The sequence below is a fragment of the Ascaphus truei genome, chromosome 7 (assembly GCF_040206685.1).
Source record: "Ascaphus truei isolate aAscTru1 chromosome 7, aAscTru1.hap1, whole genome shotgun sequence".
NCBI lineage: Eukaryota > Metazoa > Chordata > Amphibia > Anura > Ascaphidae > Ascaphus > Ascaphus truei.
In genome coordinates this window covers 27,672,966-27,700,564 of record NC_134489.1, presented here as the reverse complement: position 1 = coordinate 27,700,564, position 27,599 = coordinate 27,672,966, and the positions used below count along the sequence as shown (strand labels likewise).

The 27,599-nt window shown below is 47.3% G+C and overlaps 1 protein-coding gene across 6 annotated transcripts; it reads left to right on the top strand.

Annotated features, from left to right (window-relative positions):
- Positions 1–2,172: 2,172 nt before the first annotated feature.
- Positions 2,173–24,121, top strand: LOC142498851 (uncharacterized). 6 transcript variants are annotated; one of them, XM_075607445.1, is made up of 5 exons: positions 2,173–2,271; positions 11,765–11,857; positions 16,118–16,244; positions 17,221–17,322; positions 22,254–24,121. In XM_075607445.1, exons 2-5 carry the CDS (start codon positions 11,834–11,836, stop codon positions 23,687–23,689), a joined length of 1,689 nt encoding a protein of 562 aa, XP_075463560.1. In that variant the 5' UTR covers positions 2,173–2,271; positions 11,765–11,833; the 3' UTR covers positions 23,690–24,121. The 6 variants fall into 6 exon arrangements, with proteins under 6 accessions (XP_075463560.1, XP_075463562.1, XP_075463561.1 ...); XM_075607447.1 differs by lacking the exon at positions 2,173–2,271 and adding an exon at positions 2,733–3,159; XM_075607446.1 differs by lacking the exon at positions 2,173–2,271 and adding an exon at positions 10,649–10,811.
- The last annotated feature ends 3,478 nt before the right edge of the window (positions 24,122–27,599 follow it).

Here is a 27,599-nt window from a genome sequence, read left to right as displayed (position 1 = left end):
ACCCACCCCTTGTCACTTACCCCCACCCACCCTTGTCACGTACCCCCACCCCACCCCTTGTCACTTACCCCCACCCACCCCTTGTCACTGACCCCCACCCCACCCACCCCTTGTCACTTACCCCCACCCCCACCCACCCCTTGTCACTTACCCCCACCCACCCCTTGCCACTTACCCCCACCCCCACCCACCCCTTGCCACGTACCCCCCACCCACCCCTTGCCACGTACCCCCACCCCTTGCCACTTACCCCCACCCACCCCTGGCTCACGTACCCCCACCCTGACTCCCACCCCTTCTCACTTACCCCCACCCCATCTCACTTACCCCCACCCCCACCCACACCTTCTCCCGGTACCCCCAGCCACGCTCTTCTCCTTACCCCCACCAACTCCTTGGTCACGTACCCCCACCCACCCACCGTCACTTACCCCACCCACCCCTTGTCACTTACCCCCACCCACCCCTTGTCACTTACCCCACCCACCCCTCATCACTTACCCCACCCACCCCTTGTCACTTACCCCACCCACCCCTTGTAACTTACCCCCACCCCCACCCAACCCCCTTCTCACTTACCCACCCCCCACCTTCTCACTTACCCCCACCCCCACCCACCCCTTCTCACTTACCCCGCCCCCACCCACCTCTTCTCACTTACCCCCGCCCCCACCCACCCCTTCTCACTTACCCCCGCCCCCACCCACCCCTTCTCACTTACCCCCACCCCTTCTCACTTCTCCCTTACCCCCACCAACTCCTTGGCACTTACCCCACCCACGTCACTTACCCCAACCCACCCACCGTCACTTACCCCAACCCACCCACCGTCACTACCCCCACCCACCCACGTCACTTACCCCAACCCACCCACCGTCACTTACCCCACCCACCGTCACTTACCCCCACCCACCATCACTTGCCCCCACCCACCCCTTATCACTTACCTCCACCCACCCCTTGTCACTTACCTCCACCCACCCACCACTTGTCACTTACCTCCACGCACCCCTTGTCACTTACCTCCACCCACTCCTTGTCACTTACCTCCACCCACCCCTTGTCACTTACCTCCACCCACTCCTTGTCACTTACCTCCACCCACTCCTTGTCACTTACCTCCACCCACCCCTTGTCACTTACCTCCACCCACTCCTTGTCACTTACCTCCACCCACTCCTTGTCACTTACCTCCACCGACCCCTTGTCACTTACCCTAGCCCCACCCACTTCTTCTCACTTACCTCCACCCCCACCCACCCCTTCTCACTTACCTCCACCCCCACCCACCCCTCTCACTTACCTCCACCCCCACCCACCCCTTCTCACTTTCCACCACCTCCACCCACCCCTTCTCCCTTACCCCTACCCCCACCCACCCCTTCTCACTTACCTCCACCCCCACCCACCCCTTCTCACTTTCCACCACCTCCACCCACCCCTTCTCCCTTACCCCTACCCACCCCTTCTCCCTTACCCCCACCCACCCCATCTCCCTTACCCCCACCCACCCCATCTCCCTTACCCCCCACCCACCCCTTCTCCCTTACCCCCACTCACCCTTCTCCCTTACCCCCACCCACCCCTTCTCCCTTACCCCCACCCCCACCCACCCCTTCTTCCTTACCCCCACCCACCCCTTCTCCCTTACCCCCACCCACCCCTTCTCCCTTACCCCCACCCACCCCTTCTCCCTTACCCCCACCCACTTAACCTGACCCCCTCTCACTTAACCCCATCCACTCTTACTGTATCTCAGCCCCTCTCACTCTCCGTCATACCCGATCTTGGTTCTGCCCCGTCTCTTAACCCAGCCCCCGTATTCTCTGCCAGTAACAGCCCTAAAGCAGAAAGGGATCGGGGAGAGGTGATTGGGGCAGTAGGGGAAGTCCCTGCGGGCCGCCTGTTGCCCACCAGCCGCCTAAGGCAAGGGGCCCTGGTCCTGACAGTTTAGGGATGACTAAATTTCCTCCGCTGTGTTGTTTTGATTTTGCGTCTATGTGCAATAAAACGTCTTATTGGCCATCGGAAAGAGCTGACCAGCACATAAGCATTTTTATCAGCAACAAGACTACATCTCCCAACATGCCGTGCTGTCACTGCAGCAGAGGAGAACAAACGCCGCAGCCAATGAGCGGTGAGACACGAACGCCGCAGCCAATGAGCAGTGAGACACGAACGCCGCAGCCAATGAGCGGTGAGACTTCCTGGACTTTGTTTCCGGATTACAGGCGGGTTTAAGAGATCAGCGTACAGGAGCTGGGAGAGGAGGTGAGGTCTGCACAGTTATGGCCAGGGACATTACCCCAGCCCCCCAATGTATACACACATTTACACAAGGTGTATGTGCACATACACACGGAAAATCCCAAGCGGCTACAATGTTGCCTCAGGCGTGTGCAAAAACACTCCCTGTCACTCTGACAGGGCGCGTTGTAACCGGCGGTGGCGGTGACTGACAGGTCTGGCAGTGCTGTGCCTCTTAAGCTGGTGTCCCGGGGGTGGGGTAAAAATCGCTGAACAAGTAGGGGAGGGAGCAGGACACCCCTGCTCTCAGTTCAGGATATATATATATATATATATATATATATATATCTGCAAATATATATATATCTGTGTCCCCTCACATCTGGGGGGGGGGGGGAGCAGCGGAGCTCTGAGGGGTACCCGGCAAGTGGGGGCTGCCATCTTGTAGTTTGCGCATGCGCAAGCAGGGAGGTGAGACGTTGCGGCGGCCATTTTAAGTTTGCGCAATCACAAGTCTTTGCGCATGCGCAGTCCCGAGAGTTGTGGCCATTTTAGGAGAGGCTCCGCAAGGGACTTCATGTCCCAGGAACCTGAGGGGCGTGCAGTTGGAATGTTGACAGTTTGGCAGTTGCTGGCAGTTGGAAGAAGGAGAGAACCGTTGAGGTAGTGACCAGGGACCAGTGCTCCCCTGGACTAGGACTAGGTTTGTCCCTTAGGTCCCAGCTAGGTCCTAAGTCCCTTTTAGATTGTGGCTGTTATAGGGAAGACCCCAGACAGGGACGCTACCTTTTTAATCTTATAGTGTCAGGTGTAGCACCAGCGAAGAGACGCCACGCGTGAGTTGCGATCTGTGATCGGACCACAGGTCAGAGAGAGAGAGAGAGAGAGAGGATTCAGTAGACGTCAAGGGAGGTAAAGTGCACCAACGGCTCACAGGGTAGCGCTACTCCCTAGACGTGGGTGGGACTGACTCATTGGGGGAGGACACCAGGGGTATTGGTGCCACGCACCCTAGTACTTTGGGGGACACTCACCCTGTGTTATTGTATGGTGTGTGTTATATTGTATGGTGTGTGTTATATTGTTATTCTATTGTCAGTAAACCAATTGTTATATACTGGTGTGTGTATCATTTCACTGTAAGTCAGGCCTGCACAACATACGGCCCGCGGGCCGCATGTGGCCCGCCCGGCCTCTCTGTGCGGCCCGTGATGAGATTTAAAAAAAAAAAAACTTAATAAAAAATGGCGGCGATTCCCCGCGGTCCCGGGGGTGATGTGAGGTGCATTGAGGTGAGGTACAGGGGAGGTGAGGTGCAGGAAGGGTGATAGGGGGGGGGGGGGGGGTGATTGGAGGTGCAAGGGGGGGTGATTGATTGGAGGTGCAAGGGGGGGTGATTGGAGGTGCAGGGGGGGTGATTGGTGGTGCGGGGGGGGTGATTGGTGGTGCGGGGGGGTGATTGGAGGTGCGGGGGGGGGTGATTGAAGGTGCAGGGGGGGTGATTGGAGGTGCGGGGGGGGTGATTGGAGGTGCAGGGGGGGGGTGATTGGAGGGGCGGGGGGGTGGGGGGTGATTGGAGGGGCGGGGGGGGGGGTGATTGGAGGGGCGGGGGGGTGATTGGAGGGGCGGGGGGGGGGGTGATTGAAGGGGCAGGGGGGGTGATTGAAGGGGCAGGGGAGGTGATTGAAGGTGCAGGGGGGGTGATTGGAGGTGCAGGGGGGGTGATTGGAGGTGCAGGGGGGGTGATTGGAGGTGCAGGGGGGTGATTGAAGGTGCAGGGGGGGGTGATTGGAGGTGCAGGGGCGGGTGATTGGAGGTGCAGGGGCGGGGGGTGATTGGAGGTGCAGGGGGGGTGATTGGAGGTGCGGGGGGGGGGTGATTGGAGGTGCGGGGGGGGTGATTGGAGGTGCGGGGGGGGGGTGATTGGAGGTGCGGGGGGGGGTGATTGGAGGTGCGGGGGGGGGGTGATTGGAGGTGCGGGGGGGGTGATTGGAGGTGCGGGGGGGGGTGATTGGAGGTGCGGGGGGGGGGGTGATTGGAGGTGCGGGGGGGGTGATTGGAGGTGCGGGGGGGGGTGATTGGAGGTGCAGGGGGGGTGATTGGAGGTGCAGGGGGGGTGATTGGAGGTGCAGGGGGGGGTGATTGGAGGTGCAGGGGGGGGTGATTGGAGGTGCAGGGGGGGTGATTGGAGGTGCAGGGGGGGGTGATTGGAGGTGCAGGGGGGGGTGATTGGAGGTGCGGGGGGGTGATTGGAGGTGCGGGGGGTGATTGGAGGTGCGGGGGGGGGGTGATTGGAGGTGCGGGGGGGGGTGATTGGAGTGCGGGGGGGGTGATTGGAGGTGCGGGGGGGGTGATTGGAGGTGCATGGGGGGTGATTGGAGGTGCGGGGGGGTGATTGGAGGTGCGGGGGGGGGTGATTGGAGGTGCGGGGGGGGGGGTGATTGGAGGTGCGGGGGGGGTGATTGGAGGTGCGGGGGGGGTGATTGGAGGTGCATGGGGGGTGATTGGAGGTGCAGGGGGGTGATTGGAGGTGCAGGGGGGGGTGATTGGAGGTGCAGGGGGGGGTGATTGGAGGTGCGGGGGGGGTGATTGGAGGTGCGGGGGGGGGGGTGATTGGAGGTGCAGGGGGGGGTAATTGGAGGTGCAGAGGGGGGGTGATTGGAGGTGCAGAGGGGGGGGGGGGTGATTGGAGGTGCAGAGGGGGGGGGGTGATTGGAGGTGCAGAGGGGGGGGGTGATTGGAGGTGCAGGGGGTGATTGGAGATGCAGGGGGGGTGATTGGAGGTGCAGGGGGGGTGATTGGAGGTGCAGGGGGGGTGATTGGAGGTGCAGGGGGGGTGATTGGAGGTGCAGGGGGGGGTGATTGGAGGTGCAGGGGGGGTGATTGGAGGGGCGGGGGGGGTGATTGGAGGGGCAGGGGGGGTGATTGGAGGTGCAGGGGGGGGTGATTGGAGGTGCGGGGGGGTGATTGGAGGTGCAGGGGGGGGTGATTGGAGGTGGGGGGGGGGTGATTGGAGGTGCGGGGGGGGTGATTGAAGGTGCAGGGGGGGTGATTAAAGGTGCAGGGGGGGTGGTTGAAGGTGCAGGGGGGGTGATTGGAGGTGCAGGGGTGATTGGAGGTGCAGGGGTGATTGGAGGTGCAGGGGGGGTGATAAGGGGTGATTGGCGGTGCGGGGGGGGGTGATTGGATGTGCAGGGGGGTGATTGGAGGTGAAGGGGGGGTGATTGGAGGTGCAGGGGGGTGATTGGAGGTGCAGGGGGTGTGATTGGAGGTGATTGGAGGTGCAGGGGGGGGTGATTGGAGGTGCGGGGGGGGGGTGATTGGAGGTGCAGGGGGGGGTGATTGGAGGTGCAGGGGGGTGATTGGAGGTGCATGGGGGGTGATTGGAGGTGCGGGGGGGGTGATTGAGGTGCAGGGGGGGGGTGATTGGAGGTGCAGGGGGGGTGATTGGAGGTGCATGGGGGTGATTGGAAGTGTAGGGGGGGGTGATTGGAGGTGCGGGGGGGGGTGATTGGAGGTGCGGGGGGGGGGTGATTGGAGGTGCAGGGGGGGTGATTGGAGGTTTAGGGGGGGTGATTGGAAGTGTAGGGGGGGTGATTGGAGGTGTGGGTTTAATGGCTTTGCATCTCATCCCAGCCTCTGTCTAAAAGCTGTGTTAAAACAGCATGCATTGGCTTGAGGATTGGCTTGTGTAATATGAGCTTGAGACAAAAGGTGGCACTGAGTGCTCATTTGCATGTCATTTCCCAGAATCCCATGCTGCAGTGGAAGCGCTGTATGCTGGGTGACAATGGGGAAAGACAGGGTTACAGACCTGTCTAAGACATGCAGATGAACATACAGTAATATTTACAGTTGCTATATATATATATATATGTGTATATATATATATATATATATATATATATATATATACACACACACCCCCTTCAGCTCCCCTCCACACCCCTTCAGCTCCCCTCCACCCCCCTTCACCTCCCCTCCACCCCCCTTCACCCCCCCTTCCCACCGCCTCCCCCCCCTTCCCACCGCCTCCCCCCCCTTCCCACCGCCTCCCCCCCCTTCCCACCGCCTCCCCCCCCCTTCCCACCGCCTCCCCCCCTTCCCACCGCCTCCCCCCCCTTCCCACCGCCTCCCCCCCCTTCCCACCGCCTCCCCCCCTTCCCACCGCCTCCACCCCCCTTCCCACCGCCTCCCCCCCCCCCTTCCCACCGCCTCCCCCCCCTTCCCACCGCCTCCCCCCCCCTTCCCACCGCCTCCCCCCCCCTTCCCACCGCCTCAGCCCCCCCTTCCCACCGCCTCCCCCCCTCCCCCCCTTCCCACCCCTCCCCCCCCTTCCCACTGCCTCCCCCCCCTTCCCACCGCCTCCCCCCCCTTCCCACCGCCTCCCCCCCCCCTTCCCACCGCCTCCACCCCCCCTTCCCCTTCCACCTCCTCCCCTTCACACCACCTCCCACCTCCCCCCACCCGCCGCACGCATTCAACAGACAACCCACACACTCGACACACACCTGCCGCATCCTGCCCCTACGCAACAATATCACTGACCAGCTGTCACCCGCACTCGCCACACACCCGCCGCCTCACACCCTAGCAGGACCCCAACCCACAGCCAGCACTCACTACCCACGCGCCACCCGTACTGAACACCCATCCGCCGCCTCACACCCTAGGAAGACACACGCCTCACATTTTCACATCACTTATGTCACCAAAATATACATTGTACTGTGGTGTGTTTACAATAAACCATTTTTATACAACATCGTATTACATTTTCTTCCATCTTTCTTTTCAACATTATTATGAAACCTTTACAACAAATAGTCATCTATTGTTCCACGATTTATAAATAATACGACCCATTACGCATTTACATCCCGGGCAACGCCGGGTCTCTCAGCTAGTGTGTTTCTATAAAATATACACTGTTTATTTATTTATAAAATATTTTACCAGGAAGTTATACATTGAGAGTTACCTCTCGTTTTCAAGTATGTCCTGGGCACAGAGTAAAACAAAATAATACATGGTTACAAATACAGTTACATAAATGAACAAGGTATACATTATATACAAGACATTGCATGCACAGTTAAAGAAAATATATATTATGAGCGTATGAAACAGTTACAGACCAGATTAAAGTGTGAGACAGCCTTAGATTTGAAAGAACTTAAGCTGGTGGTGGATATGAGAGTCTCTGGTAGGTTGTTCCAGTTTTGGGGTGCACGGAAGGAGAAGGAGGAACGTCCGGATACTTTGTTGAATCTTGGGACCATGAATAGTCTTTTGGAGTCTGATCTCAGGTGATAGGTACTGCATGTGGTAGGGGTGAGGAGCTTGTTCAGGTAGCTGGGTAGCTTGCCCAGAAAGTATTTGAGGGTGAGACAGGAAAGGTGAACTTTGCGCCTAGACTCTAGTGATGACCAATCTAGTTCTTTGAGCATTTCGCAGTGATGTGTGTTGTAGTTGCATTGGAGAACAAAACGACAAATTGAATTGTAGAGGGTGTCAAGTTTGCTAAGGTGGGTTTGAGGAGCCGAGCCATATACTATGTCTCCATAGTCAATAATTGGCATTAGCATCTGCTGTGCGATACGTTTTCTGACCAGGAGACTTAGGGAGGATTTGTTCCTGTAATGTACCCCTAGTTTGGCAGAGGTCTTGGTTGTCAGGGTATCAATGTGCCTCCCGAATGTTAAGTGGGAGTCAAACCATAAGGCCAGGTATTTAAAACTAGTGACAGGTGTTAGGGTGGTGTTAGCGTTGGTTCTAATCAGGAGCTCAGTCAACTGTAACAACATCACTCATTTGAAACAGCATGGCATTGTACTGTGTGACCTTGCCACATAACAGGAAGCTGCTTCTACAAAGAGGGAAAGTACCTCTTATGTGCATATGAGAGATATACTGGCTGACTATTTTTCTTACTGTGGTGAATGAGCGTGAATGCAGAATCAAGTTTCACCCGAAAAGGTACTTCCTATGCTAAATATGCACCTTGTCTCAGAAAGTTAGCAGCTGGGTTCTGAACTTACAGGATGTTATGGGTAGAGATGGGCCAATCAGCTGAAATTCGTTTCTTGGATTTTCCCCAAAATCGTTCCGTGTTGTAAAATCTGTCAGCGGATTGTTCCAGTCTCAATCCGTGCGGATTAACCAAAAACACTTGTTTGATACAATCCGCTGATGGATTTTAGGAATCCATTCCGCTGTTGGATTTTTCGCGAACATCCGCAGACCCAAGGAACCGGCTGATCCAAATCCACCCCCAAAAATCACCCATCTGTAGCTATGGGGGACTGTGACCACCTTCATTTGTATTTAGACATTGTCTTGGCAAGATCAAACCCCAAACCCACTGCATTATATATATTTACTAGCTGATATACCCGGCGTTGCCCGTGATGTAATGTTCTGCCTCCCCATCCTCCCTCTCAACTCCCTTCCCCCCCTCTTCACAGCTGTTCAGGCTTCCCCCCCTTCTCTCCTGACTCCCCCCCCCCTCTCTCTCCTGATTCCCCCCCCCTCTCTCTCCTGACTCCCTCCCCTCCCTCTCTCCTGACTAACTCCCCCCCCCCTCTCCTGACTCCCCCCCCTCTCCTGACTAACTCCCCCCCCTCTCCTGACTAACTCCCCCCCCCCTCTCCTGACTAACTCCCCCCCCCCTCTCCTGACTAACTCCCCCCCCCCTCTCCTGACTAACTCCCCCCCCCCCTCTCCTGACTGAATACCAACCCCTGCCTGTCCGCTGTGCGCCGCCATCTTACCGGGGGCAGCTGCAGGAGGAAGGGGGTCCTTCCGGAGGCTGCCTGCCCACTGCCTGTCCCCCGCCGGGGAGGGAGGGAAGTGAGCATTGGCGGCTGGGGCAGGAGGGCTGCGCTGCGCTTCCCCTCCGTCCGGGAGCCGTGGGGGGGAGGGAGAGGGAGTTGGGTGACGTCATAGAGCCGGGTGACGTCATAGAGCCACCAATCTGATTGGCCAGAGGCTGAGGACCAATCAGATTCACCGCAGCTAGTACCAACCTTTCGATTTTATATATTAAGATTTGGTTGTGTCAATTGGAGTGCTACTGCAATAGTGACCTGAAGTATATAACAATAGACAGAGGCCTCAGTGCTACATCCAATATGACCAGGGCTTGACAAATGCAGTTGCTTGGGGCGAGTGCATGTTACCCGGCGTCTCCTGGCTTTCTCCAGTGTCTCCCCCTGCAGTTCGCGTGAACATGGCTGCGCGGCGTCAAATGATGCCGAGTTGTCATGACAATGGGACGCTATAGCGTCATTTGACGCGACGCAGCCAAGTTCACGCGAGTTGCAGAAGAATGCCGGGAGGTGCAGCACCACGCCGCCGGTAAGACTCGCTAGCGGGAAAGTGATAGGGTGGGGGGGGGGGGGGTTACAGAACAGTGCCCTTTTTTTTCCGGATGAGTGGGGATTTTTCTAATTTGTCAAGCCCTGAATATGACTAGTTAGTTCAGGGGTGCGCGACATTTTCTGGGGGGTTCGAGTTATTTTCTGGGGGGGGGGGGGCGCGGTGGTTACAGGGGCCCCGCGCTCTTCCCCAAGGCATTTAAATTAAATGCCGGGGGAGGTGCGATGCCTCTGTAAATCTCCCTTACGTGGTCTGAGCTGCCTCTTCGGCTGCGCGTTGCCATGACAACGTGGCGTCAAATGGCAACACGTTGCAATGCCAACTCAGCGTCACATGACATCATATAACGCCACAAAGCTCCGATCCAGTAAGGGAAGGGGGCCGCGAGCAGGGTGGTGCAAACAGAAATGTTTGCGCACCCCCGAGTTAGGCTGTGCTTAGTGTGCGCAACGGCGACACGACGGTTGACGTCACCCGTCGCCAATAGCGAAAGTTGTAATTCGCTTTCCGGTGACGTAGCAGGCGACCATGTGGCGACAGCCTCTGAAAAATCAAATTTGACAAGCTTCAGAAATTCGCGTCACTCTGTTGCGTCGCGCTTGCTATAAGCGCACGCGACGGCAATACATGTTTTACCGCGACGTTGCCAGCACTATAAGCGCAGCTTTAGTTCATTACTATCTGTTTTTTCTTCTCATAAAGATGGGTCATTAAATTCTTTGGCCAAAACATTTCAAGCCTGGAAAGACGTCAAGGTGCCTCCCTATCAGCAGGTTGTACACTACCAATTCTTCTGTCTTATGTATTTCTTCCACTGCATAAAGAGAAGAAACAAAGCAACATGTGTCATGCAGTGCCTAAAGGGTTACAATTAAGAAGCACTTTGTGCTATATGTGAGCTACAGTGCAGTTAACTGGTTAAAAACCGGAAGTACCCTAATAGCTGTTGGGGGGCAGAATTCAAAAGAGTACAAGAAAAAAATAGTTCTACTTCCCATGCTTGTTGGAACAGCAGATATTCTCTCCACCTCTCTCCTTGGAGGTCTGGGACCCCTCCTCTTTAGTTTAAGCTGACCCACCCCACTTCTATTTAATCAGTAGGTCCTGGTACACACACAGTCTATTCACAGATTTCTTCCCCCAGGAGAGAAGTGGAGGTAACCTTTGCTGTTCCAACAAGTATGGGAAGTATAACTATTTTTTTCTGTTACTTATTTTTTAGAGTCCCCACCCTCCCCCCTATATTTATTAGGGCACTTCTGTTTTTAACTGCACTGTAGCGCATACATAGCACTTCTTAATTTGAACTCTTCAGACACTGTTATAGTATTGATTTTCTTTCTTCTCATTTCTTTCAATGGAAGAAATTCACAAGACAGTTAAACATTGGTAGTGTAGGACCTGCTGAGGGTTCTATATGGACATGGCTGCAGGTTTGAAATGTTTTGGCTAAAGGATTTAACGAAAAGACCTACACTTATGAGAAGAACCAACAGAGAAAAGACAGATAGTTGAACTAAATGAGTTGTCATATTGGATGTAGAATTGGGGGCTTTTTGTCTGTTCCCGCCACCTATTTAAAGGGAATTCACCAATTGATTAGTAGTGTTATTAAACTATGAAAGACTGCAACTTCTAACCCGTAAATATGAAAGAGAGAAGCAGGGGAAGTTCAGATTGTGAGAAGGTAAATGTTTATAATAATAATAGCATGTTCTTGTATAGCGCTGCTAGTTTTACGTAGCGCTTTACAGAGACATTTTGCAGGCACAGGTCCCTGCCCTGTAGAGCTTACAATCTATGTTTTTTGATGCCTGAGGCACAGGGAGATAAAGTGACTTACCCAAGGTCACAAGGAGCCGACACTGGGAATTGAACCAGGTTCCCCTGCTTCAAACACAGTGCCAGTCATTGTCTCTACTCACTGAGCCACTTATTTTTAAAAGAAGAAATCTGAAAGTGTTAATATTGTATAGCAGGCTTTCTGTAGCAGGTTGAATAGAACTAATAGATAATATACAGTTAATTATACTTGTGTTCCAGGCATTAAGCAGCATTAAATGAAAGACAGTTGAGGATCTAGGCATATTGTTTTGAATGTCTGAATGTGATCAGATATTTATGTATTTTCCAACAGCTCCTTGTGGACACGGAGAAATCTCATACTCTGATCTCCTTCTGGTTTGTGGGAAGAAAACGCTAGAAAATGTCTTCAGAGACCACTGCACCAGTAAGGAGTTAAAAACGTATCACCTGCAAAATTGTTTTCCTCTCCTAGGCTATTCACACCTCTGCCTCTCCCTAAATCTCTGCTCTTATATCTCCCTATGTGCCTGCTCACCCGCCTCAAGGCTGTCTTACAAAATCGGTCACATTTTAGCTTTTGAAATCTGCTATTCTTTCACTTGTTCTAAATGTGACTGCACTTTTTTAAATAATCCCCACACATTCTTTTAATCTCACTGTCTCCTCTCTCTGTTGGTAAAACTGGTCAAGCAGGAAATGGGAATGTATATACACATATAATATAACAATATAGATCAAATTCAAAGGGTATTGGAGTATAAATGAATCATATAAAAGACACAAAGCACCATAGTTTCCCAAAACAAACTGCTTTTAAACACTGGCAAGACTGTAACAATGCTATTTGGGACCAAGGCTAAATTTGTAAAGCTACCAAAGATGGAGCTTCAGATATCAGAACCAACTCTTATACCGTCCTAGCCCGTCACTAGTTTCAAATATCTGGGCATATGGTTTTATTCCCATTTAACATTTGGGTTGTACATTGATACCCTGACATCCAAAACCTATGCCAAACATGGTGTAATCTATAGGAACAAATCTCACCTTGCCAAACTAGATACCTTCTACAATTCAATATGCCTCTTTGTCCTCCAATGTAACTAACAACAACATACACCACTGCGAAATGCTGAAAGAACTAGACTGGCCATCCCATGACTCTAGGTGCAACTGTCTTCTTTCCTGTCTTGCCTTCAAATACTTTCTGGGCAAGCTACCCCTGTATCTCAACAAGCTCCTTGCCCCTACCACACGCAGCACTTATCACCTTAGATCTGACTACAAGGGACTGTTCACGGTCCCAAGGTTCAGCAAAGTATCCGGCCGCTCCTCCTTCTCTTACCGTGCACCCCACACCTGGAACAACCTACCCGAGACTCTCACAGCCACCACCAGTCTAAGTTCTTTCAAAACTAAAGCTCTCCCATTTTAATCTGTAACTGTTACATACGCCTCTAATTTATTTTATCTTTAACTGTTCATGCTATGTCATTATATATAATGTATAATCCCATTCACTTAATGTAATGCTATGTCTTTATATATAATGTATAATCCCATTCACCTAATGTAATGCAATGTCTTATATAATGTATAACACTGTTCACGTAATGTAACCATGTATCTGTTATCATAACTGAGGCCAGGACATATTTGAAAACGAAAGGTAACTCTCAATGTATTACTACTTCTTGGTAAACCATTTTATAAATAAATAGTTACTAAGAAGTGTTATTCGATTACATTTTTTCACTGGAAGACACTTTGCTGCAACATTCAAGTTAATAAGCCAGAAAGGGCCATTTTTACTGAGTCATATTACTTCAAAATGCACAGTTGGTGCAGGAAGACACGTTATGGCCCTTTAACCATTCAAGTAAATTAGCTGTATTTATGAAGCCGCGCTGGAGGATGTGTGATGGAATAGTACAGTTTGGTAAATCTGTCCTCTAATGCAGCTGAGCCCCCTCCCCCCTACCCCCCGCCCCGGTGTTCGCACCCCTCCTTACCTCAGTTCCAGGCTTCAAATGCCGCCGCGTGGCCATGTGACGTCACGTGACCCTGCGCCGTCATTTGACGCCGCATTGCCATGGCGACACGTCAACAGCCGCCTGAATCTCGGTAAGTAATAGGTTGCAGAGGCCTCACACAATTCCCCGGCATTTAATTTAAATGCCGTAGGGAAGAGCGCGGGCCTCTGCAGCCACTGCGCCTCCCTGCAAAAATCTCCCGTTTGCGCACCCCTGCTCTAATGCAATAGTGAAGAGGGTGCCTTTCTGAGCTAATTGTAATATTTACTAGTACTGGAGGGGTGCTATCAGGGAACTGGTTACCGTCAATATATTTACAAAAGAATCCCCCAGTGATGCCCTCAACCGCACATGTGGAAAATAAAAAAATAACAGTCACTGTGCAGAGGTGTGGGCTCATATACTTGTGTGAGTGAGAACCTATAAACTAAGTGACATGTACAATGAACAAACAAGAGCTGTGTGACAAGGTGAGTGAATGGGTCAGGATCAATGAGGCAAGGTGACTAATGAACCCTAAGGAAAAGTGTGATTGAGTGACATATTTGCTTTAAAAAAGCTCACAGACCACTATATACTGTCAATGGCTGAAGATTGCCACTAAACACCACACTTTAAGGTATAGTAATACTAAATCCTTTTCTAGGCTGAAATAGCAATGGTCGTAGGTGCCTGTGAGAACGCTGGGCTGAATACTATCAGCTGTAATGAGCTTTGTAGTGTATTAGTTGAACTGTAGCTAACAAACTCTCATACTAACCCCTGAAGAAGTTCTATTGAATGAAATGCACGTCAGGTTTCGGTGACGTCAATTAGTGTGATGTCAATAGAGCGACAGAGACACTAGTATGAGAGTTTGTTAGCTGCAGTTCAATTTATACATTACAAAGCTCATTACAGCTGATCGTATTGTGCCCAGCGTTCCCGGGCACCTACCACCATTGCCATTTTAGCCTAGAATAGGATCTAGTATTACTATACCTTAAAGCAGGGGGGCACAAGAATTTCTAGGGGGCGCGGCAGTTATAGAGGCCCATCGCTCTTCCCCAAGTTTAAATGCCGGGGGAGGCGTGAGACCTCTGTAACTCCCTTACCTGCTCTCTGCTGGATCTTGAGCGACGCGCCAAATGACACCGCAGGGTGATGTGACGCGGTGGGGTAACGTGGTCCTTGGAGAGGGGGGTGCGAACGCTGCGTCGGCCAGGCAGGAGAGCGCAGCTCAGGAAGTTTGCGCATCCCTGCCATTAAGGTGTGGTGTTTAGTGGGAACCTCCACCCATTGACAGTATACAGTGGTCTGTGAGTTGTTTTTAAGCAAATATGTCACTCAATCACACTTTTCCTTAGGGTTCATTAGTCACCTTGCCTCATTGTTCCTGACCCATTCACTCACCTTGTCACACAGCTCTTGTTTGTTCATTGCACGTCACTTAGTTTATCTTAGTTTATAGGTTCTCACTCACACGAGTATATGAGCCCACATCTCTGCACTACCAGTGACAATATCTGCAGCTACTCTGTCTCGTGCGTGTCTTACACAGCCACAGCTATTGTTTAATTCATTTTAAGTATATTAGTTCTCTCATTGATAATATTTTCGTAAAGGTTATTTTTTATTTTCTATTATTATGTGCGGATGAGGGCATCACTGGGGGATTCTTTTGTAAATATATTGACTGTAACCAGTTCCCTGATAGCACCCCTCCAGTACCAGTAAATATTACTATTAGCTGAGCAGGCACCATCTTTACTATTGCATTAGCACCCTTAGCAGCAGTGAGTGTTGTACATACTGTAATAAGGTTCACCCTTCTCACCATCACTCCCTATTGAATCCACTAGATATGCTCGTTTAGAAATGGTTAGTTAACCACTCACTGTTTTTCTTTAGTTTGGGAATTGTTATTGCAGGTTTGATTTCTATATAACAATACGATTTAATCTATTTGTGTAATGTGTGGGATTTTTACTTTGCCCGGAGTCCATAGTATCTGAAGGAAATTGAGTCTGACACAAAGACGTTTCTCAAAGTAGATTTCATTTTATTTAAGACTCGGCACGCAATTAGGATTAATAGTATAGCTATGTACAGCCTCGTGTGATGGAAAGGCACCTTGCTTCTAGACACAGGAATCTTATTCTGTGTGTAATATTCCTTCTAAAAGCTGTCGCACAACATCATTCTCACTTCCAGCATTCTCTGTGCATACTCCCAGTGGGATCTCCTGCAACGTTCTCTTCTTTGTTCAACAAACATAATGTTCTTGGGCCAAACACATCATGAATGTGTGTGGGATGAGTCGTTGGGCGTCTTCGGCAAGGCCATTTGTACAGATAATGTGTACTGCTTTGATTGTTCTTTCATCCTGACTCGTATCCTTGAAACATTTACTCATCTCTGCTGGTTTCACTGGCCAATTCTTGAAATAAAACAGTCTTTTCTTCTTATAAACAACAGGGGTTTCAGGTCCAACAGTATCCTATCATGTAACTGATAATTTTAGGGACGACTCTTAATCCATGTATGGTTAGAAGTGCATTCATGCAGTTATTCCATTCATTCTTTTATACGCCTCTACTAACTAAATGGAGTCCATTACAGAGTGACGTCTGTTACTGAAATATATTGTGGTTAAATCTTCTGTGTTCCAGATGCCAATACAATTTGATGAGATCTCGGTGTACTTCTCTGAGGAAGAGTGGAAGTATTTAGAAGAAGGATGGAAAAAGCTTTACAAGGATGTGATGATGGAAAACTACTGGACTCTCCGCTCTCTGGGTAGGAACTGACTTGGCGGAATAGGGTGGCTTATGCCTTTCATGTCTGTTCTCCACCAACCTATGCTTCATCAGATGATGCTCAGTTGGTTCAATGGTATAGATTTTCCATCTCGGAAGTGGTCTTTTACCTACAGAAGGTAGTTCTTTCCATTGTTGTAACACTCTGCATCTTGTGACACCCCCCCCCCCCCCATTGTTTAATGGTTCTTGAAGTAGCATCTCCCCAGCTACAGAATTCCAGCAAACAGAAGGGTTCATTATACTATTCTCTCTCTGCTTTTGAACTTGAGTACATCTGAATAGGAGATACTGAGCTTACGTCCAAGACAAGTAGAGAATGTATTTAATGTTAGCTTAATATTGAGGATTATTGGTTTGCAGGCTGTTTATTTTAAAATGATAGCATTTTTCAGCTGTTGGTATAACATACACCACAGTGTGATTGTTTCTATATATCTCAAAGATTAAAAGAAATTCTGTAAATGGCTAGTACAAAGGTGCTGTCCCATGTATCCAGACAAAAAAACAACCTAACAAACTAAAATTCTAATTGGCGTTCTTAAATCAATCTGACCATGCTAAAAGCAAAGATTTGGCTTCTTTTGTTTATCTGTAAATTGATTTCAACTTAGGTCTTTTAGGGACCTCTTAATTGTCATTTAATTGTTTACTTTACCCTTCTCCCACCTTGTTCTGGTCAGAGCCAATAAAGATAGGGGGTAGAGAGGGGCTTTACTTGTGCAGACTCTTGTTGAATTCACAGTGACATCACCCCAAAAAGAATTAAATCAACTCGCTCCCACGTCTTTGCTCACCATGTTAACAAAAGAACGTAAATAAAACATTTTAAAAATATTGTAAATTGGACTGCAATCACCCAAATGTGTAATCCCTGAAACATGTCTCTGTCATTGGTACATTATGGTCCTAGTAGGGATTGCCCTTTTAAATTATGTGTTTTTTTTCCTCTGCAGGTTTTCTCAATGTAAAGCCTGAGATCATATCAAGGATTGAACGAGGAGAGGAGCCGTATTTAAGGGGGCAGAACAAGGAAATTCATGCAAACATCAGCAGAGGTGAGTAAATGCTTTGTCTGGAAGTACTGTAATTGTAAAAATAAAAAAAGATTTTTTTTTTTTTTATATATATATCACACACATATTATTAAGGTTATGGTGAGAGAAAAGGTGACTAAAAACCCTCCACCGTATAGCATAAAAAATATTACGTGCAAATACAAAATAAGAGTTCCCGGCGCTAGAATTAATGTCCAAGATACCGTAATCCAAATTAAACAGTCTCAGATGGGGGCTTCTTGGGATTGATAGATGGAATGTAGACAAAGTTCCAGGTAGGTGATAAGTCCCTTAACGATGTCCACAGTGATTCTGTAGAGACAGAAAAGAAACACACCAATTGCGCAGTATGCAACAACTCCTGCCCCTAGCCAGAACAATGGACATAGAAACCCCACTTACAAGATATTAGCTTGTGCATACAGGGGAGAGAATCTGTACTTGTGTCCTCACTTCACCACGATAGTTCACGGATCCCACGTGACCGGCCGCGGTGATTCTTTCTTCCATACGACAATTCGCACTCACAGGGAAAGCCGATACGACATACCCATGCAGGAAGGGAAGGTTGACACAGATGGTGTAATACGTAATACACTTTATTTAAAAATTAAAAACACAAACTACCCACACTTACAATAAATGGGGGATAGTACTGTGACTCACGAATGCCATCCGCAACATGTCAACAGCCTGGTGAGCACTTTGAGAGGCCTACTGGATGTCAGTGCCCGCAGCTCACGAACCGGTAAAACGTCAGCGGTGTGGCGGTGCAGGGCGCTCTCGCAGCGTCAGGTTGAGTATGGTGGCTGGACCGGCTCAAAACACTAAGCTCCTCCCTACGCGTTTCGTGACTCTGCTTCACTTCCTCAGGGGATGGGGGAGCTTAGTGGGAGCAGGGTTTAAATACCGATCAAGTTAAACAGCCATCCCACAAAGGGGAGGTCTAAAGATAATACAAACAGCTGGCAATGTTGACAAATAGCAGCGATCCGTCTATGGAAAGCTGCTGGGATCAAACTAAGTCACTCATTGCAACCTAAAAACTGTGTACCATAAAATAGATACATGTTAAATAAATACATCTACAATAAAACATATGAAATTAAATAACGGAAAATGATACAACATATACCAAACTATTAACAAACTCTAAGGTTCTTTTAAAAATGCTGCCAGATCGAATTCAATGTTAAGACCTAGGGGAGACAGAGTTTTAAGTACATATATCCAGTAGCTTTCGTGTGTGGATACTAAACTCAATCTGTCTCCCCCACGCCAACTGCCCTTGGGATTATCAATGCCCATACAGATCAGGCCTTCCGGATTCTGATTAAAACATAATCAAAAATGGTTTGAGACACTATGGGTCTCAAGGCCCCTCTTGATGTTATATATATGCTCAGCGAAACGTCGCTTGAGGGGCCTTCCAGTACGGCCCACATATTGTAACCCACACGGGCATTGTAACAAGTATACACAGAAATTTGTTTTGCAGTTAATAAATGTCTCAATATCAAAGCTTACTCCAGTGACATTAGATTTGAATGATTTACTTTTTATACTGTATTTACACCCAATTTTTGACCTGCTGCTGATACACTAAATCGTCCGAACAATTTCTCTTGATTCGTAAAGCTTGATCTTTGGGGATATTTTGGAGCCACTTGGGGTGATGGTGGCTTGATGCCAATAAATAAGTATTGGCATCCACTTCTTTATGATATGTCCTGGTATGGATGGTATTATCCACTACATACCAGGACATATCATAAAGAAGTGGATGCCAATACTTATTTATAGTCTATCAGCAGCAGGTCAAAGATCTTAAAGAAAAATTTCTAGATCGGGAATACAGGGGTTGTTAATTAGATTTGGCTATCTCAGAGGTCAGCAAAATAGATAGAGCCACTTTAATTTCAAAGAAAGCCATTGTACCAGGTCGTGTCAAAGAACAAGAAACATTTCCCTTTTTCATTACCCAATACAGTGGGTTGGCTCCTGTTATATCTAAGACATTAAATAAACATTGGGGTATTCTCCAAAGGGATCCAATTCTGAAAACCTGTCTCCCTGATAGACCTAAAATTGTTTATAGAAGGGCTAGAAATGTAAAGTCCTCCCTTTCTCCAAGCTGCCCCATTGATAGTCTTAGGGATCGCCATGTCACATGGCTTAATGACCTGAAGGGATATTATATATGTCATAACTGCATTGGGTGTAAATACAGTATAAAAAGTAAATCATTCAAATCTAATGTCACTGGAGTAAGCTTTGATATTGAGACATTTATTAACTGCAAAACAAATTTCTGTGTATACTTGTTACAATGCCCGTGTGGGTTACAATATGTGGGCCGTACTGGAAGGCCCCTCAAGCGACGTTTCGCTGAGCATATATATAACATCAAGAGGGGCCTTGAGACCCATAGTGTCTCAAACCATTTTTGATTAAAACATAATCAGAATCCGGAAGGCCTGATCTGTATGGGCATTGATAATCCCAAGGGCAGTTGGCGTGGGGGAGACAGATTGAATTTAGTATCCACACACGAAAGCTACTGGATATATGTACTTAAAACTCTGTCTCCCCTAGGTCTTAACATTGAATTCGATCTGGCAGCATTTTTAAAAGAACCTTAGAGTTTGTTAATAGTTTGGTATATGTTGTATCATTTTCCGTTATTTAATTTCATATGTTTTATTGTAGATGTATTTATTTAACATGTATCTATTTTATGGTACACAGTTTTTAGGTTGCAATGAGTGACTTAGTTTGATCCCAGCAGCTTTCCATAGACGGATCGCTGCTATTTGTCAACATTGCCAGCTGTTTGTATTATCTTTAGACCTCCCCTTTGGGGGATGGTTGTTTAACTTGATCGGTATTTAAACCCTGCGCCCACTAAGCTCCCCCATCCCCTGAGGAAGTGACGCAGTCACGAAACGCGAAGGGAGGAGCTTAGTGTTTTGAGCCGGTCCAGCCACCATAGTGAACCTGACGCTGCGAGAGCGCCCTGCACCGCCACACCGCTGACGTCACCGGTTCGTGAGCTGCGGGCACTGACATCCAGTAGGCCTCTCAAAGTGCTCATCAGGCTGTTGACAAGTTGCGGACGGCATTCGTGAGTCACAGTACTATCCCCCATTTATTGTAAGTGTGGGTAGTTTGTGTTTTTAATTTTTAAATAAAGTGTATTACGTATTACACCATCTGTGTCAACCTTCCCTTCCTGCATGGGTATGTCGTATCCGCTTTCCCTGTGAGTGCGAATTGTCGTATGGAAGGAAGAATCACCGCGGCCGGTCACGTGGGATCCGTGAACTATCGTGGTGAAGTGAGGACACAAGTACAGATTCTCTCCCCTGTATGCACAAGCTAATATCTTGTAAGTGGGGTTTCTATGTCCATTGTTCTGGCTAGGGGCAGGAGTTGTTGCATACTGCGCAATTGGTGTGTTTCTTTTCTGTCTCTACAGAATCACTGTGGACATCGTTAAGGGACTTATCACCTACCTGGAACTTTGTCTACATTCCATCTATCAATCCCAAGAAGCCCCCATCTGAGACTGTTTCATTTGGATTACGGTATCTTGGACATTAATTCTAGCGCCGGGAACTCTTATTTTGTATTTGCACTTTTTGTCAACAGGTTTGGAATTGTCTGTTTTATTAGTCCCCTTGGCAGCTTCATTCACCACCACCTAAGTGGTGACTATCACTCACTTATTTGTGTATGTATATCACGTTCACTTTGATGTAGGTTAGCGCTTGTAGTGGTATTATTGTTGTTTATATAAAAATATTACTTGTGAGCACATTCACATGTCTTAGACAGGTCGGCAACCCTGCCTTTCACCATTATCACCCAGCATACAGTGCTTACACTGCAGCAAGGGATTCTGGGAAATGACATGCAAATGAATGAGCACACAGTGCCACCTTTTGCTTCAAAACCATATTACATGTTCCCCTATAAGCTTATGCTTGCTGCATTGCACAGCTTTTGAGCACAGCCTGGGTTAAGATGCATAGCCAGTAAACAAATGAAGAAAGAAGGGGGAAGTGGAGTATTCACCGCAGGAGAGTGCATTTTATGTGGATAACTCAATGTGACATTGAGTTATCCATATAGGAGAGTACATTTTAAGGGGTACTTTGGTGGAGATTCACCGCAAGTCTTGTGGTGAATACTCCACTTCCCCCTTTTTTCTTCATTTGTTTCTATTTACCTTAGTGCACCCCTATATATGGTAATATTCAGAGCGGAGGTGTCCATATTGACATTTGCATAGCTAGTAAACCTACCCACAGACAGCTCTTTCGACCTTAATGGGTCTCATCAGCGTGAGGTTGGTTACACTGGCTTTGCAAAATGAAGCTTGGGATAGGTTTACCCACACACTTAGTTAAGTTATGGTGGGTAAAAAAAGTGACACAAACACTCCATAAAACATATAGCAAATGGAAATATTACTGTATGCTTACATGGAAGACATGCAAATGAGCACACAGTCATATTTCCATTTGCTATATGCTTTAATGTGGAGGGTTTTTGTCACTTTTTTTACTCACCATAACTTAACTATTAAAGAATATGTGAGAAATCATGGGTTAAAGAGCTTTAGATATCTGGTTTACTACCGGTGTAATATCAATAATGATGATAATTAAAATGTTAGAATATTTTCCGATGACCTCTGCTTTGGACTTTAATTCCATAATTTACTATTCGTCTATTTTTCACATTCTAGGCTACTGTTTTCACAATAGACTAGAATGGGCCGTGGCTTGTTTAATAACAGATTTTGCATACTGTAGGTTTATTCACATGGTCATGCTTATTGAACTACTGAAGCATAATTGCGGTACTATTTTTAGGTGATGAATAACGTGTTTTAAAAAAAAAAAAATATTCCTTGTTCAATGCAGATTGTGGATCCAGAATAAAGGATGAGCAGAATGAATTTCCGATATCTATGCACTTTCCAAATAACCTTCATCAGAGTTACTATGGAGAAGAAAACTGCATCAACTCTCAAAGCAAATCACTGTGTGGAAGAAAAAGTCTCACGACCCCTCATGTGTATAATCTAAGAACACGGACACAACATAATTCTGGTTATAGAGAGTTACAAAATGAGGAAAATGATGACGATCTTATGTTGCAAAACCAAATAGTCGAACGAGAGAAACTGTATGCATGTGATGAGTGCGGGAAAAGTGTCGTTATTAACTCACTTGCTAGGCACATGAAAACGCACACAAAAGAGAGACCGTATGTTTGCAATGAATGTGGGAAACAGTTTGATAGCAATGCAGTGCTTGGAAGACACATGAAGAGCCACATCAGAGATAAACCATATACTTGCAATGAATGTGGGAAACAGTTTGCTAGCAAGGCAGTGCTTGGAAGACACATGAAGAGCCACATCAGAGATAAACCATATGCTTGCAATGAATGTGGGAAACAGTTTGGTCGTGAATACAGTCTTGTTATGCACAAGAGGATCCACACAAGAGAGAATTCTTATATGTGCAGTGTATGTGGGAACACGTTTTCTAGGATGTTAGAACTTGTTAATCACCTGAGTACTCATACAGAAGGAAAGGCGTTGCCTTGCCCTATATGTGGAGAAATGTTCAATACGAAGTCAGTCCTTCTTCATCACATAAGAACTCATGCAGGAGGGAAGATGTATAGATGTGTTGAATGTGGGAAAGACATTGGTGGGAAGTCGAGTTATGAAACACATATGAGAAAGCACACAGGAGAGAAGCCGTACCCATGCAATCAATGTGGGAAACATTTTACCAGGCACGCACAAATTCGTTTACACCTCAGAATTCATACAGGAGAGAAGCCATTTGCTTGCTGTCATTGTGGAAAATGCTTTGCTCTTAAACATAATCTTGTATTGCATGAAAAAATCCACACAAGGGAGAAGCCGTTTCCTTGCACTCTATGTACAAAAAGTTTTGGTAGAAAATCTGAACTTGGTAGACATGTGAAGACTCACACGGGAGAGAAAGAATTTGGTTGCACTATATGCGAAAAAAGGTTTACTCATAAGTTTTCTCTTGGTATACACATGAAGTTTCACACGGGAGTGGGTCTGTACACTTGCACTGAATGTGGAAAAAGCTATGGTAGGAACATAGAACTTGTTAAACACATGAAGCGTCATACAGAAGAGAAGCAGTATAAGTGTGTTACATGTGGACAAAAGTCTGTTCATAAATCTGCTTATATTTTACACACAATAATCAACACGGGAGTGGAACAATATGTCTGCATTAAATGTGAGGCGCTTTACTTTACCCCATTTAAGCAGACAAATGTGACACATTTTGTAAACAGTCTATAGTCTTTCATAGTGAGTGCAGGTTTGTGCATATGAAGCTCAAACAAAGATGAGCTGAGTGCCAAAAAAAGTAGTAGGGAGATTCATTTTTACTGAGATGAGGACAAGTATTTTTAGGTGAGCATTTGCTGAAATTACTAATCTGGTGGCAGAGTTGGAAAACCATATTTAGAATGACTATTTCCCACCCAACACACAGGTTTAAGCCTTTAAAATATCGTCTTTCTAAATATAGTCCATAATACCAAGTAACCTGTTGCCTTTGAGGATGAGTGATATTCTTATACTCCGAACAGCTCCCACATGCTTTAAGCATCCTGATTTTTATCTATTATATTTTAATACATTTTTTGTATAAAGTGCAATACATTGGATGTCTTAAGTAAGCGCTATGTACATTAATGGTGCTATATAAATAAAGACATACAATACAAAGTATCTATTAAGTAATTATATAAATTACATGTGGTGCAAATAATAGCTACTAAAATGGTGCATGGTCTAAATCAGTGGTGCGCAAACTGGGGGGCGCAGGATTTTCTAAGGGGGGCGCGCGGTTGCAGAGCCCCTGCGCTTTTCCCCCAGGCATGTAAATTAAATGCTGGAGGAGACGTGAGGCCTCTGCAACTTCACTTACCTGCTCTCAGCTGGCTCTTCTGTGACATGACACCGCAGGGTCAAATGGCAACGCGTCACATGACATCTTGACATCATATGATGCGTGGAGCCCGAGAGCAGGTAAGGAAGGGGGGCGCGAACTTAAAAGTTTGCGCACCCCTCGTCAAAATCAGGGGCGCAATTCCCAAGTGAGTGCAGCCAACACAAGATAGACAAACAATTTCTTCAAAGTGCAGGTCTCTAAGACAGAGATATAGAGTAGAGCTCTACTCACAAGTTCATAATGCAATTCTCCATTTAATGTGACAGCCAAGAACAGTGGAAAGACAATGTTTCAGGTCCCATATGGACCTTTCATCAGGTGTGAACCAATCAGGGTTGGCCAACTTCAGTCCCCAAGGGCCACAAACAGGTCAGGTTTTAAGGATATCCCTGCTTCAGCACAGGTGGCGCGATGGCTCAGTTGTTGACTGAGCCACCTGTGCTGAAGCAGGGATATCCTTAAAACCTGATCTATTGGTGGCCCTTGAGGACTGAAGATGGCCAACCCTGGTCTACATACTAAAACGTTATAGTAGTTTGCAGAAGGGGTGGTGGATGCATGGGATATTCTCCTGACAGGTGGTAGAGGCGTATATACAATAAGGGAATCAAATGTGAGGAACCAATACGATCTAAAGTGGTTTCTATCTGCAGTCAAATTCCTTCTATGGAACATATAAACCGAGTAAGATTTTTATTATAGATATATATATACATATGTATATATATACATACAGAAAAAAGAGTAGCGCTATCAGTGTGTGTGTTGGTGCATTCTAAAATAATGCAATAATGATTTGTGTTGTAAAAATGTGGTAATGTGAAATAAAATATGCAAATTAAAGGTAATAATATATATAACAAAAATGGGTTATATATAAATAACACAAAAAATATAAATAGAACAGTGTCCAGTGAAAAAATAAAAATAGAACAGACCAGTCCAATAAGGTAGATGAAAACAAGTCCAGAAGAATGTTCCAATCACTGTATGAGGAGGCAGCTTCTACAGTATATGATCTAGCCAGATGAAAGAAATCTACAAGAACAAAAGAAAAAGAAGCGCCAGCTCCATAGCATAATACTGTATGTAAAAGACAAATGTATTCAAATTCAAGAGAGGCCGCCAGGACATGCACTCACTTCAAATAATTAAAAACATTAATTGGAGACAATCTGTAAGCTTCCAGGAACTGTGGAAGAGGGAAGGTGCAGCCAGGGTATAGTTGGAGCCGTATTACTGATAATGTAGGTGTACAAGGCAGATACTTATCAGTGGAGTTGTCATCAGGTCAGAAGAGGGGAGAGATGATGTTCTCCTCTTCAGTGGTGGTGTAACTGAATCCAAGGGATCGGCACTCGTGGTGTTTGGATGGAACTCAGCGTCACAGAAAGAGTGTCCACACAACACCGTGTAGGAGCGCCACCCCAGCAATGCAGTTGAAAACTGCCTCTCTCCTCTCAGTTTCAGACAAAAACGCCAGCTCTAGCCCACATGTAGTTGCTGCAGATTCCACATACACACTGGTAAGCGGATGACGTCAGTGCGTTTGTGAGAGAGAAATACAGAGCAGCTATTTTCAGGTTGGTTTAATTTTGAATGGCAAATGAGGATGAACCTTTTTAGAGTGCCCTTATGTTGTACCATTAACAGCACCGGCCCTGTGTGCCAGAAGCCCTAATGTTGTGACAAAAATGCTTTTTTTTTTAAATAATATAGAGCATGATTGTGCTTGTACACACACACATATTTCATCCCGGTTTCTGTGTCCGACTACAACCTAATATGTAAATTACAAATGGGAGAACTAGTGTCACACGTCTTATTCTGGCACAGCAATGCTACTGTGGTGCAACCAGGGGCAAATAATATACAAAAAAAAAAGAATCCGCAAGATAGTGCACTGAATGAAAGCCGCTAGCCAAGCGCTCTTTTTTTTTTTACCTCATGATTGGCGCGGGGTTCTTTGGAGCTGTACCTTATTCATTTCCGCTCTGGGGACACCCCCTGTTTCCGAAGATACTTAACTCCATAGTAGGCGCCGGTAGCCCCCCGGCTACCAAGGATCACATAATGGCCACTGTTCAAAGCTCTACCGTCCTGCGAGCCAATAGGGAGCCCTGAGGTCATCAGGTTCGGCTTCCTATTGGAGGAGAAAAACTGGAAGAGCCCTACTGTAGGTATCAAAAAAGTAGAAAGGAGGGTGCGTATCCCATAAAAAGATTATTTATTGGTCATGGAAAAACAGGGCAATGGAGAGTCCTACCAACGTTTCACGCTTCACAGAGCGCTTTCTCAAGGTATACATATCACAACTTTATTAACATATATATATATAGACACAAACTGACATAACCAGCCAATACTCACAGCTCACATGCGATCCACCCACTTTGATTGCTAATGGTCTTCTGATGTGTATACACCTAATCACTATATTCAGACACAGAGACGACAGTGACTAACTCCGCCCCAACTACCAATCCGGAGACATGCGTGGTCTAGCAACCCCCAGTAGTACGCACTTGCGCAGTAACCAACTGAGGGAGAGTCCTCAATGTCAATGGAGGCCGTGGTGCGTGGGGAGAGCGCGTCATCAAATGGCCCTGACTGTATACCTCACTGGGGCTCTAAGTGCACGCGCAACTGCGCTCTGCAAGACACTAGTCCCTCCCCACAGTGGGAGCATACACAGTGAGCTCCGGACCATCGGCGGAGTGCGCTTGCGCAATACCAACCATCGCGTCAGAGGCTCGCAGAATACCCCAAGTGCGGGGTGGGAGAATGAAAAGTCAGAGCGCAGAATTATGCGCAGCACAGAGGGTGAACACATAGTGTGCTGTGAAATACAAACACATAACATTATTAAAATCAATAAACTTAAAATATATATTAACAAAGAAAACATATTTGTAGAACCCCCATGTCTTACTCTGTCCTAAATGATGTTAATCGACCAGAAGGGGTAAATAAAAACTATCACTTGACATATGTATAGTCAAACCAACATCCTGATTTGTTTAGGGAGCTGATGATGGTGAATTAATAGAGTGGATATAGAATGGCAAGCAAAGGACATGAGATTGAGTGGAGAAACCTAATATAATGTGATGATAAGATGTTATTTGTCTAGAAAGGTTCCCCCATACATATATGTGCCCATGGTTGCTTAGCACATATATCCACTATATAATCTTAGCTAGTACATCCAGCTGTTGAAACATAACAAAGTGTATAACAGATATACATATA